This window comes from Labrus mixtus, chromosome 18 (genome assembly GCF_963584025.1).
Source record: "Labrus mixtus chromosome 18, fLabMix1.1, whole genome shotgun sequence".
Taxonomy (NCBI): Eukaryota; Metazoa; Chordata; class Actinopteri; order Labriformes; family Labridae; genus Labrus; species Labrus mixtus.
Genome location: NC_083629.1, coordinates 15,607,845 through 15,620,788, shown reverse-complemented (window position 1 = coordinate 15,620,788; position 12,944 = coordinate 15,607,845). Strand labels below are relative to the sequence as shown.

Here is a 12,944-nt window from a genome sequence, read left to right as displayed (position 1 = left end):
ATAAAACAAAGATAGAAAGCAAATTAGATTTTTTTTTTAAAAGAGGCGTTATACCGTATGGTGCCCCACATAAACATTTCTATTATAATAGGCTGTATAGGTTTCAAAACAAACAACATTTTCTAAATCCCTCATACAGACTCAGAAAGGGAAAAATGAGAAGCAGTTATTTTTAACAGCATCCTGATTTAGTTTTCAGCAAGAAAGCAGGAAAGCAGCTCAGACTCTCCGTGAAAGAATAACTTGAGCTCTAGTAGTGAAGTAACAGTTCATGATCTTGAAGCTAATTCAGTCATTCAGAGACCAACCCTAAATGATATATAATATATGTATGTATAATATATGATCTTAGTTATTAACAAATCCAAAAATGATATGATCTTAGTTATTAACTTAACCAAAAATGATATATATGATCTTAGTTCTGGTGCTTGTCTTCATCATACTCTATCAGCGGTTAACTTCCTTGTTGTCACAGGTTACTATGAAGCTCTATAGCACCACCTGCTGGACATCTGAATGAACACAGGCCTCATTATGAACTGACATAATATCTGATTCATTTTGAATACCTTTTTTTTTATTTTCAGTCAATTCGACCATTTTTGCAGGTGTTGCATGCAGGACAATGAGATGAGAACCTACCGGACATCAGTGTTTTTATTCCAACCACCTGCTCATGTTCAACGCACCTTGCAGCGTCCCTTAAATAGAATATTAAAACGTCTTTTGTTTGCTCTGCATGTTAGACAGACACTAGTTCAATGTTATCTTGTTTCAAGTGTTTACATTTGTTTTTTTACTCAGAAATGTACATCACATGTTTTGGTGGGGATTTTTCTTCATAATTTGTCGTGGACAATTTCTGTTGGAAAAAAAAGTCTGTAATTTTTGAGAATCTCATTCAGAATTCTTTCTTTGCTAGAAATTATTGTCCAATTTCTAACCTCAATTGGAAATTGTCATACATTTTCATCAGAATTTTAGTTGTTCAATACAAAATTGGCGGGATGTTTTTTTTTTGCAAAATATTTTGTCAGGATATTCCAATAATTTTCATCATAAATTGTTGTTGCAAAAGTCAAACTTTCTGTTATTTTTCTCAGTGATTGTAAAGTCTTAACTTTAGGCTGTTACATTATTTGACGTGTCATCCCGACTTTTTTGAAGACCATTCATAGCTTTAAGTATGATTATCTTCTTTATCATCCTCAAATGTATCCTTTATTGAAATCATTTGGTTGTGGTCATTAAGTTGTATTGGTGTCATCTTAACTGGAGACCAGGTTACAACAGATATTGGAGATTAGACCTAACAAAGTATCCAACTTTATCTCAAGAGATATATTATAAAATCCAACATAATTTGTGCAATCCCTCTGCACTGTTTGTGTGGTATCTTGTATGAAACAGAAACGAGATGTTGGTTTAAGTAATAAAGCAACTGTATTGGTGCCATTCTCAGATTGCATAATTCAAGAAGTGATACAACTGTTGACTGAAAAATAAAGGAAGCTGAACTATTTTAATGCCCTTGCTATTCTTTCCCATCAGTCTAAAAGAGAAAATACTAAGAAAAGAACTTCATCCAATTACTTAAACAATGCTGAAGTAAAGTAACCTCCAACACATTCAATGTGAACCTTCAAATGATACACTTATCATTGAGCTTAATAAAAGCATCAACCTTTGAAAATGCTCTATTAAAAAGTCCAAGTGAGTATAATATAAAAAGACTCAGATGGTCAAAAGCCTACAGTCTTATAACATATCAATATGTAACAGAGCAAAAGTATTACAATTTAGGCTGCTACATCGCCTTCAGATATCGCCTCAGCTTAGAAATAGGATGGACCCTCAGAAGACAGCTATGTGTACCAAGTGTAGCAAGGAGATCAGTAGCTTTATACATACTGCGTGGTCTTGTGTGCATATACAGGATTTTTTGGGGAAAATTGTTTCAAAGTTGAATGTGGTTTTCAACAAGGATTTGAGAATGGACCCAGTATGCCTTCTGTTAGGGATGCCACATCCACAAATCAAGGGCACCCATAATCAAAAACTGCTGAATGTGTTAACCTATGCTGCACGGAAAAGTTTATTACTTAAATGGATTTCACAAAAGCCACCATATTTTGTGTGTGGGGGAAAATGTAAAACCTATGTAATATGTGATTAAGACGAAGATGTTATGCTTTATTGTTAATAAAAATATTCCCAAAGAAAAAGCCTAGTCTTATTTACCAGTAACTCAAATATTTTCTTGTTGACCTCGCATACTCACCAGCCGAATAATAAAAAAACACAGGAACTATATAGGTTGAAATTTAATAATGAATGGAAAAATTACACTTTTGTGTTGGTAGTGCAAGGAGGAAAAAACATTTTAATCAGTGATCACTATTGAAAATCACATGGCTATTTTCTACATGATTTTGATATTGCGTTGTACAAAATGAAAATATGAAAGACCATCCGGCTCCCCCTTGAAACACACTCACATGAAGGAGAAAAAAAAAAAGGTGTGAAACGTCCATGAAAGTCTCTAGGGACAGCTTCACGACATACATTACCACAGAGCTTATGTCACACAGTGTACAATATGCACACTTAGGGGAAAGTACAAAATTGAAAAGTTGTCATTGCAGAGGATCTATGCAAATTTGACATTTATTGCAAAAACTTTTAACTGGCTGAGATAAGGTATAAATAAGTTTTTTAGGTGCAGATCCATGAAGTAACATCTTCACAAGAAGAAACCATACATTGTTCCATCCAGGTAGCGCCGAAGTAAGGAAAGATGCCTGAGGGGGTCGGGGTTCTCACGAGTTCCTTGTTCAAACCTCCATACGGATATCAAAGAGTTTTAAAAAGTTTCTTTAAACATTTTATCTAGAGGAGAAACAAAGGGGACTTCTTCTCTCACAACAAAGCAGACATTCCAATGTGTCCGTCGAGAAGCGGAGATACGGGTGGAGTCCTCCAGTGTTCGCTCACATTGCTGTGTTTCTCTGGGCTCCAGGCTGGTTCACTGGTTGTTTTTCGCTTTGGCGTGTGTGAGGATGTGAGACTTCAGGTTGGTTGACTGGGCAAATTTCTTGTTGCAGCCGTCGAAGGGGCAGACATACGGGCGGTCTCCAGTGTGTATACGCACATGTGTGCGCAAGTTAAAGTCCAACGAGAACCGCTTCCCACAGCCCTCGAATGTGCACTGGATACAAGAGAGAGACTGAGTGAATGCTGCTGCGTGTCTCAGCTTGGCTCACAGATAAAGTGATATCACCTTTTTCTAAAAGATTCTAACACAATCTGACAATATCAAGGGATGTAAAGAACTCATTCTCTAAAAGCCAGTTTGGCAAATGTTACTCTCTAGTATGAACACATTTGTTTTTGCAAACGAAACGCACACAAAGTCAGAAACAATGTTTCTCCAGTGGAAAGAGGAAACAAAGTGGAGCAACTCACCTGGAAAGGTTTCTCTCCTGTGTGTACAAGTTGATGTCTCTTCAGTTTTGAACTCTCCACAAAGGCTTTGCCACACTCTGCACAGACGTGCACGCGAGGCCCGTGGGTATGCAAGTGCTTCCTCATGGCTGAGTTGTCCCTGAACATCTTGGTACATCCCTGAGAGGGAGCGAAACAAGATGTCACTAATCACTCGGGACATATTCACTTAACAGGCAAATACAAGTTTATGTATTTAATCTTGTGTAGAGCTCGGTGTCTACTGGAGTAAGAAATAGAACACTGCACTCACTTTGTGTGGGCAGGCTATCGTCCTGGGTGCATCGTCTTCTTTTACTTTTCTTGGCTTCATTCTGTAAGGACAATAAAGAAGACACCATTATAGACACACAACAATGTTTAAGTAAAAAAAGACTGCCTCCACATTGTGTTCCACACACAGTTTTGTGATTGTCAAAAGACTAAAAATACAGGATCAGGGCCCAGCACAGCATTTAAACTGCACAAATATAGAGCCTTGTGTCTCTCACTGAAGTGTGACAACAGCTGCATCCTCAGTCATACAGGTCCATTCCAGCAAACAGTTGGTCTCATCAAGTTAGATGAGCTACAGCCCTCCAGCACAGGAAAGATATATCATTATGGTGAATTCTTGTACATCAATCGATGGCTTTTCTTCATGATTTTCTGAATTTTATTGACTTTGTTGTCCTCTTTATGTCTTTTGTTTTTAGATGTATACTCTTTATTTGTGCATAGGGCACATCAAAGATAAGCTAATTACCACTCATTTCAACCGCTTCCCTCAGGCAGCCGTTTCAGAGTACCGTTAGCTAAAAAGAAAACTAACAGAAACTCTTTTACTCTACACATTTTTAAAGAAGGCTAGATAAACAATAATTTTTGACAAGAGTTTTCTTAGTGTGAATGTTTTTATGTTACTAAGCCTCAACCAAAGGTAATTTTCTGTCACTATGTGATAGACAATAAAGTGTTTTGAATCTTGAATCATTTTACTTCCAATATGTGCAAAGGCCAATTTGATAACTTTCAGAATTTTATTAATTTCTCTAAATCATACTGTACAGAAGCAAAATGAAGAATGGACCAAATGTTTCAGTGACAAGTGCATCCCCGTAGCCATAGTAACTCACTGTCGCCATAATTCGACCAAAACAGCAAATGGGAGTAGAGCGCTGTGTATACTCTGATCACTATGTGCAGAAATAAATAACAATGACCTGATTACTGTACGGTCATAGCGGGTAGCTGCCCTAAACAAACAACAACAAGCTGCCTGCTTTTACACTTGCTACACCTTCGTTGTAAGCAGTCGGCTTGTGGAGGCTAGCAACATTATTTTGGAGTGTGTTCACAGCAAGGCAAATGTTTTCAGGTCAGCAAATCCTGAACTCTGGACGACTCATATATCTGCATACATGTGCTGATTCAGGTTTAACCACTGGATATTTCATTCACTTTTCCTCTTTTTTTTTTTTTTAAAGACAGACAAGGAAAAAAAACCATCAGACCGGTGTATGTTTACTTCTCTTATCATAGCTGTTTACTCAGAAGCCTGAGTAAACATCAACATTAGCTCTTACCTAGCAAACTCTGCCAGCTGCTTGGGGTCTGACAGGTCGATGCCCGGGATGCCTCCAGGAGGAAGCTTCTTCCCCGTCATGTATTCAGAATAATCAGGGGGAGAGTTTTCTCCTGTGATCTGCTCTTCGTGGTCTATGTCTTTTTTGTCATCTGGATGAGAGGAAAAGATTTGCTGATCAGTTAAACAATACCATATATCATGTGGAAAGAATTGATTAAGGCCATTTAAAACGACACACACACACACGCACGCGCGCACACACACACTTTAACAGAAAGTTTTAAAATAAATTGCATGAATAAGTATTTTGTAGTGACAACGGGGTTATTGTTTACAACTTAGTGACGTTAATGTTAATATTAATATTTGTGAATATATTTGACTTTAACTTTTGTTAACGAGGCTAAAACGGTATATATGTAACAAATAAGTACATGTTTAAATTATTAACATGGACGAAAATTAATGTATTTTTAATGAATTAACTATTCCAACACTATGATACATGTACGTGGCCGGAAATGTGTAAAGATAAGATGTCTAAAATAACAACTCCGTTAAAAATCAAGTAATGTTCTCTGTGGCTAAAGCACAGTACTGGCAAACACAAACCATTTAATGAGCAAATTGTCTTGTTCTTTTAAAAAAATATATATCTGAAGTTATATGGTGTGTTAAAAGCCTGGGAAGTGTAAAGTATGAGGGGTTCCTGAAGGCACCACCGCCGCTACAGTTTAACTGAACTGCGCCACAGCGGCCTAGCGGAGCCAGCTGCACTCGCTCCCACTCTCGCCGCCATGTTCGTCGGCCAAATAAACGCCATTTTTTCGGGCCGCCATACTTTCTAGACCGGGGAAATATGGCGGCGCCCATCAACACATAAAACATGGCTTCCCATAAAAACAAAACATTTCAAATGCAGTCTCAATGGCGCAAAGATGGGAAATTAATCCTAGTTTAGCGGAGGACAAAGGCCCCCGCAAGGCCCAGTCACACGACACACACGCTGAGAACAAAGCGAGGGGGCAGCTTGCAGGAATTCACTCAGGACTCTGAACTTACCCGAAGCCCACATAGTGACAGAAAACTCCCCCTCCAGAGTCTTTATCTGGACTTGCTTCTGTTCCCACTTTCTGCCCATTTCTCCGCCGCTTAGGTAGCTCTTTTTGCCCGATTTCTTTCCGCTTCCAGCCCTCTTCATCCGGCCTGTCGAGGAGCTTCTCCCCGCGACAGTAACGAGAGTCTGTTCAATATAGTCCTCCTCCACAGCGGGCACTGGGATGAGGATTTGGTCCTCAAACCCGTCATCCGTGTGCAGTTCAGAGTCATCCTCGCCCACCACCTCCTCTCTTGTTTGCACTAAAATCACCTCTTGGTGCGAGTGAAGGGAGTTCGGATCATCCGTGTCAAGAGGCTGTAAGGCGATCATAGGCTGGTGTTCATCGTCGTCTCCAACAACTGTTGTCTCAATTGTCTCTACTTCGATTTCATGCAGTTCAACTATTTCGGCAGGCATTTCCGACCCGTCCGTTTCTATATACAGGGTGTCTCCAGATGCCATGATGATTTTTTATATTTCCTCCTACCTATGCTATTTTTTTTTTACACTATCGCTTTCCCTCCTGTCTACAACAGCCTTCCTCCTCCCTCTCCAACAACAACTCTACTACAGTGTACTCTCGTAGACACGGCGCTCCAGTTATTCAGTCTCGCGAGATTTGAGCAAAGAACGCTCAACTCAAACATTACATACATGGGTTTTCATTCTTCAGTGTAGTACGACCAGTTTTGAGTCTTAAACTGAAATTTTGTTCTTTATTTTACCATTAAACAGCTTAGCTTGCATTTGATTAATAATCATTATTCAATGAAAGTAGACTATATTCATTTGTTAGATTATTTTATCAACTGAATGGAAAATTAAGCTTAAACACAACTAGGCCAACAACATTCCACAAATACTAACATAACATAACTTTACATAAATACTAACGTAATCCCAGAGAAAACAATTTAACTAGTCAATTAATCTATAAATCTTTTCTTTTGTATGTTATATCAATCTTAATATGGGCATGCTAGTTTTTTTTTGTTTTCAAAAGAGACATTTTAAAATAATTTTATTCTGTGTGATAACATTAAGCTTAATAGTTACTACTGATCTTCAACAGTATTTTTTTTGTTTTTGTTTTAGTTAGTAGTGCAATTATTTAGGCCTATCGTTACAGTGAAACAGTTTGGAAAATAAAAAAAGACAATATTTTGTCGCATGGTTAAGTTTACACTAACTTAAGCAGGTGCTCAGCCGATTTAAGCCCCGCCCTCCCCTCAGGAGCGGCGCTTGTTATCCCACCTTAACTTCTCTACATGCCACCCGTGCGAGTGGGTGTGCCCGGCGCTGTGAAGGTTTGATGACACACACACAATGCTGCACAGCCAGTCGCCTGAAACGTCGCAGGGATAGTCATGGGGAAGACAGGTGGAAGAAACGACTTTGAATGGGTCTACAATGACCAGCCGCACACTTCAAGAAGAAAAGAAATACTGGGTAAGAACAGAAACAAAACTCTGTCAAAACACTGAGTGAAATGCAGGCAATTACAAGTTTGTGTAGTAGCCTAATACCGTGCATTTTTTCTCTGACCACAGTCTACTTATAAAATCGTAGCCGGTTAAACCTGTTTACTAGCTGTTGCCTAACGAGATACAGTCCACAATGAATGCAAAGGCGATGTAGAAACTGACAAGTAACTAAGGATAATATCAGATTTTTATTCACATTATCATAAATGGAAAAAATATTTTTTTTTTCGTTTAAAGTAATATAAATGCATATCTTTAAGCTTAACATGGTCTTTTAACTTGTTTTTTGTTTTCTTTTTACATTAAGTGCACATGACAGTCAAAGATAACAATATCAATCCCCATTGTAACTTAATGAGGAGGCTGCATTCTGTTCATAATTTTCAATATGGTATTATGTGTGGAAAAAGCCACTTCTTTTAGAAAGAGGGTGTTTAGATAACAGCACTAGATCCCAGAATGAACCCATTCACCCTTATCAGTCTAAAGGCATGACTCTAAATGTACATACCCAGGAAGATTTCAGTATCACTTACCACCTTTTACTTGGTATTGTTAGAAAAAAAATGTTCTCCGACTTGTAGAACAATAACAGCATACTGATAGCAGGTGATGGTGACAATGCCTCTGGGCTCACTAGGTAACAGGACACATTCCCAGCTCATGACAAACACAGATGTAACAGTGCATGAAGTGAAACGAAAGGCTTTATGAAAGTCAGCAGCTCAGGGAGGATCCCTGTTTCACAAAAAAAAAAAGCGCCTTAAAGCACATCTTCGGTTGTTTATTTATGTTAACGCACAAGAAAGTGTGTCTAATCTGTCAGAGATAAAGCAGTATTCTCTGTTTTCATTCATCATGTAATTTGAATTGAAACAGTTTAGGTGAACAAGCTTTTAACCTGTTACTGTATATTTGATCCTTTGCTTTGTCCAGCGGTGTCATTGTCGCTCCGCTGGTGTGAAAAGACTCATCTCAAAGGTGATGGGTTGGATAGCACCCCTGAGTCTTGAATTATTAAAATGTGTTTTATGTTATACTCCCTGGTGGGTTGAGAGTGTCAGGGGTTGCGGTAGCCTCACTTCCTTTACATTATCATGGCAGAATTTGATTGGCGTGTGGTTTTTATGAATTGGGTCGTTGCTATAGTTCAGTGTAGGCATTTTTTTCATCTTACATTACCACAATAACGACATCGAAGCTCTCCATCGCAGGAAGCAGAAGTGGTTCAGACCCTGAACTAAATGTAAGAGTTTTGGTTGCTCTGGCGTGGTGAAGTGTAAATAATCTCATGATGGCTTTACAGCAAGTTCTGTGCAGAAACTCTGACTAGTTTAAACAGTTTCTTTTATAATGTTGGTTACTTATTAAACGTTATGCCATTTGGCTTCCCCACAAAGCCAACACCGAAGAATGCATAGCCCCTAATCTTAGCCATCAATTGTTTTAGCGAATGAACTATCTGAGGTGGGTTCAAATCATACAAAAGCTCAAATATGAATTATATATAATATTAATGCTGCATTTTATTCAATGTTTTAAAATGAGCTGCCATGGAGGGAATTCTTCTCTTTAAACATGAACTGAATGAAAAGGTCAGTAAAGAGAAGACCAACCAGCCACTGAAACCAGTTGCTATTGTTTTTTTAAACCTTTTCCAATTTGCATAAAGGCATACCACAAGAAGCACTGCAGATTTGCGTGCGACTACACATTATATTTTATGGCCAGCGCTCTGTAACCCCTCGGATCCTGAATTTTCCATTTGATAACACAAACCACACCTGAACGGTGTGAGTTCAAAGGTGTGGTCGCTGTGAAAAATCACAACCTGTGTTTCCTAATGAGTACGTCATGCTTTGAATTTCAAACTAGCAACAGCACTTAACAGTCGATGGCTTTGAGTATCTCCCTTGTATCTCTCCGAGTTTCATGTCCCTCCGCAAAACAACACCTCCGCCAATTAAAAGTGACTTTTGTCGTCAGGTCTCGCACCCAGGAGAGGGTCTGGTATTGCACAACATGCACAACACAGGGTCATGTCACAGTGTTACACAGTGATACATTGAGACCAAGGTTGAAAATGAGGGTGTTTTTAAACTGCTTTAGTGTTATCTTCTTGATCAATCACGATCACACAAAAAAACTGCCTTTATTTACATTTTCCCTGGTAAAGATTCATTTGGAGTAATACGTTTGTTTAGATAAGACTGCTTACACTTGAACATGACGCAAATATCCTCAAATAAGGAAAGTACCATACAGTAGCTTTAATTGAGAGATTGATTTAACCTGTACATTTTCTCTCTTTTTTTTCCTCTTATTTACCAATCGCACTATCCCTATTGTTTGTTTGTTGACGTTAACACTTCTGTTTTCACAACACTTACTTCTCTCCTCAGCCAAATACCCGGAGATCAAGTCTCTGATGGGTCCAGATCCACAGCTGAAGTGGGTGGTGTCAGGCATGGTCCTGACACAGCTCCTGGCCTGCTACCTGGTGCGCGACCTCTCCTGGAAGTGGATCTTCTTCTGGGCATACGCTTTCGGAGGCTGCATCAACCACTCCCTGACTCTGGCCATCCACGACATCTCTCACAACGTGGCGTTTGGAAACAAGTTGGCAAAGTGGAACCGCTGGTTTGCCATGTGGGCCAACCTGCCCATCGGGTTGCCGTACTCCGCCTCCTTTAAGAAGTATCACATTGACCACCATCGGTATCTTGGAGGAGACCAACTGGACGTAGACATCCCCACTGATATTGAGGGCTGGTTCTTCTGCACCCCAGCCAGGAAGGTGCTCTGGCTCTTCCTGCAGCCCTTCTTCTACGCTCTCCGCCCGCTGCTGGTCAATCCAAAACCGGTGTGTCAGCTGGAGATCCAGAACGCAGTTATTCAGCTAATAGTAGACTTAATTATCTATAACCTGTGGGGGCTGAAGCCTATTGTTTACCTCATAGCAGGATCTGTTCTTTGCATGGGACTGCATCCTATCTCGGGACATTTCATAGCCGAGCACTACATGTTCCTGAAGGGACATGAGACGTACTCTTACTATGGACCCCTCAACATGATCACCTTCAACGTCGGGTATCACATGGAGCACCACGACTTCCCCAGCATACCTGGCAGCAAACTACCTCAGGTGAGAGACCTGTTTTTAAAATCATGACTTAATAACCAGCAGACCAATAGGTTTATGTTTGAAGAATGAGGTCATGCCACGTGCAACCTTTACATCACCAGCAGGCGTGGGTCAGATAAGACAGGCCTCTCCTGTCCCTCAAAATGGTATCGGCCAATCCAACTTGTCATTTATTCATCAACTGCAAATATTTATCCGATTAAAGGCCAGAGTTTGTAACCAATTAACTGCTGCTTCTCTGGTACAACTACTGCATGACATGATTCAAATAGATGCCTGCCTTTTCACTCTACTTTCATAAACCTGCCGGAAAAATATTCAGTTCTTAGATTAGATCACTTGTTTTGGAACATTTCAGTCAGTCTTTCTGCCAAATTGGAATATAAATGGAATATATTATACTTCTACACAATAGGTATGATTCCTTTATGAGAAAAAAATGTGGTGTTTTATCAGCCGTCTGATTGTTGTAGTGCAATAAGGTGCCATATTGAATTAGACCAAAATTAGACTGTGAGGTGCTTTTGTCAAGGTGATCTTGTAATTTCAGAGATTTATATATATATTGGTTTTTTTTCATTTATTCGTAGGTCAAGCAAATTGCTGCAGAGTATTACGACTCCCTGCCTCAGCACACTTCCTGGTCCCGGGTATTATGGGACTTCGTGTTTGACGACAGCATCGGCCCCTTCGCCAGGATCAAACGGGAGTACAAGCTGAGCAAGCAGGAGTAGATCTGAGACGGGTTTACTTTCTCGTTTCTAAGGAATGTGAATCTCAGCTATTAATTATAGCCTATATTTGAATTATTATTTTTTTTCATATGTGTTTTGTGATTTTTTTTAACCTTTAATTGTTCAGAGAAACAGTTATGAAATTTAGCCTGATCATTTTTTACCCCTTTATTTATTTATTAATGTTTCTATTCCGGCTCTGTGTATTTCTATCTAGGAGGCATAAAGCTCATGTTTCCTATCTGCATAGAATTCCGATAAAGTTGTTAGCTCTCACTCCCTCTGTGGTTTGTGTATTTTTCCTTTGAGCATCACTTAAAAAGACTTGTTATGGGGTACTGGTAGCGCAGTGGTCAGTGCGCGCGCCCCATGTATGGAAGCTCATGTATGAAGTCTTCCAAGCGGGCGACCCAGGCTCGAACCCAACCGTAGCTCCTTTCCCGCATGTCATTCCCCACACTCTCTCTCTCCTTAATTTCCGACTCTATCCGCTGTCCTATCTCTCAAATGAAGGCACAAAAAGCCCAAAAATGATTCTTTAAAAACGTGTTATACTGAGACTAGAGGCTCCTCAATCTCCAACAATTTCACGTCTATCACGCAGAACAGTGCTGAGGTGGAAAAGAGCTAAAAAAACGTACCTTCCAGTAAGAAGAGCCTTTTCTTCTGTGACGCCACATCTGTTTGTTTGCAGCTCCATTGTGCTGTAAATTGATCACATGTACAGAGAGTAGGGGAAAGGAACAGAATTACTTTATAACATAAAAAGTAGTTCTTTAGAACTGTACAGTTTAGGCCTTGGCATTTTTTTCCCCTATTGGTCTTTTTTATGTCTCAGCAAATATCGAATTAAGAAATTTTCAGTCTGTCGATGTTTGGTGTCCTCTTAAGACCAAAGAAACTGCTGACATGTGCAACTCTCCTACATTTGGCCTCGTGATGCGTTAATGTAAAGATCTCCACTTCACATAATCTTTCTTTTGTAATGACCAAAGCACCAGCAATTCAGGCAGCAACTCTGAATCACTTGTTTGCTGATCTCAAAGGCACAAAAGAGTGACTTATTAGTCGTTTTTTTTCTTATTGTCAGTGTCCAGGCAACACCAATAAACTTGTATGATTAGGCCAAACATTCACTGCATGAATAGCTGGTGCAACAATGCACGCTTATATGTGAAAACCTCATGTTGATCAAGCAAACAGAAGAACACTGCAGCTTATCTACATGAGTCACTGAACGCTTTGCTAAATGAAATTTGACTGCAGTTTTTATATTGTACAGTGGTTGTTTTGTTCACCCGCTGTGGAGAAATTAATCTGTGTTGTGTTTGATAAGCATGATTTTTGTTTCTATTTAAAGAACTGTAGTATAAAAAAATATATAAGAAAATGAGTTTGTTTGATCTTT

The 12,944-nt window shown here is 39.3% G+C and overlaps 2 protein-coding genes across 2 annotated transcripts; one reads left to right on the top strand and one right to left on the bottom strand.

Moving 5' to 3' along the window:
* Window positions 1–2,312: 2,312 nt before the first annotated feature.
* On the bottom strand, window positions 2,313–6,751 carry yy1a (YY1 transcription factor a). Its single transcript, XM_061062833.1, has 5 exons — window positions 6,137–6,751; window positions 5,073–5,223; window positions 3,761–3,821; window positions 3,469–3,627; window positions 2,313–3,211 (listed from the first exon to the last, which is right to left on the bottom strand). Exons 1-5 carry the CDS (start codon window positions 6,633–6,635, stop codon window positions 3,029–3,031), a joined length of 1,053 nt encoding a protein of 350 aa, XP_060918816.1. The 5' UTR covers window positions 6,636–6,751; the 3' UTR covers window positions 2,313–3,028.
* Window positions 6,752–7,469: 718 nt separating this feature from the next.
* degs2 (delta(4)-desaturase, sphingolipid 2) lies at window positions 7,470–12,920 on the top strand. Its single transcript, XM_061062752.1, has 3 exons — window positions 7,470–7,622; window positions 10,060–10,802; window positions 11,393–12,920. Exons 1-3 carry the CDS (start codon window positions 7,541–7,543, stop codon window positions 11,534–11,536), a joined length of 969 nt encoding a protein of 322 aa, XP_060918735.1. The 5' UTR covers window positions 7,470–7,540; the 3' UTR covers window positions 11,537–12,920.
* Window positions 12,921–12,944: the final 24 nt, after the last annotated feature.

Coding starts and splice junctions, on each gene's coding strand:
- yy1a (XM_061062833.1), bottom strand. CDS start 6,635: ATGGCATCTGGAGACACCCTGTATATAGAAACGGACGGGTCGGAAATG. Junction 5,224..6,136: donor TGTCACTATGTGGGCTTCGG/GTAAGTTCAGAG, acceptor CCTCTCATCCAG/ATGACAAAAAAGACATAGAC. Junction 3,822..5,072: donor CAGCTGGCAGAGTTTGCTAG/GTAAGAGCTAAT, acceptor TTGTCCTTACAG/AATGAAGCCAAGAAAAGTAA.
- degs2 (XM_061062752.1), top strand. CDS start 7,541: ATGGGGAAGACAGGTGGAAGAAACGACTTTGAATGGGTCTACAATGAC. Junction 7,623..10,059: donor AAGAAGAAAAGAAATACTGG/GTAAGAACAGAA, acceptor TTCTCTCCTCAG/CCAAATACCCGGAGATCAAG. Junction 10,803..11,392: donor CTGGCAGCAAACTACCTCAG/GTGAGAGACCTG, acceptor ATTTATTCGTAG/GTCAAGCAAATTGCTGCAGA.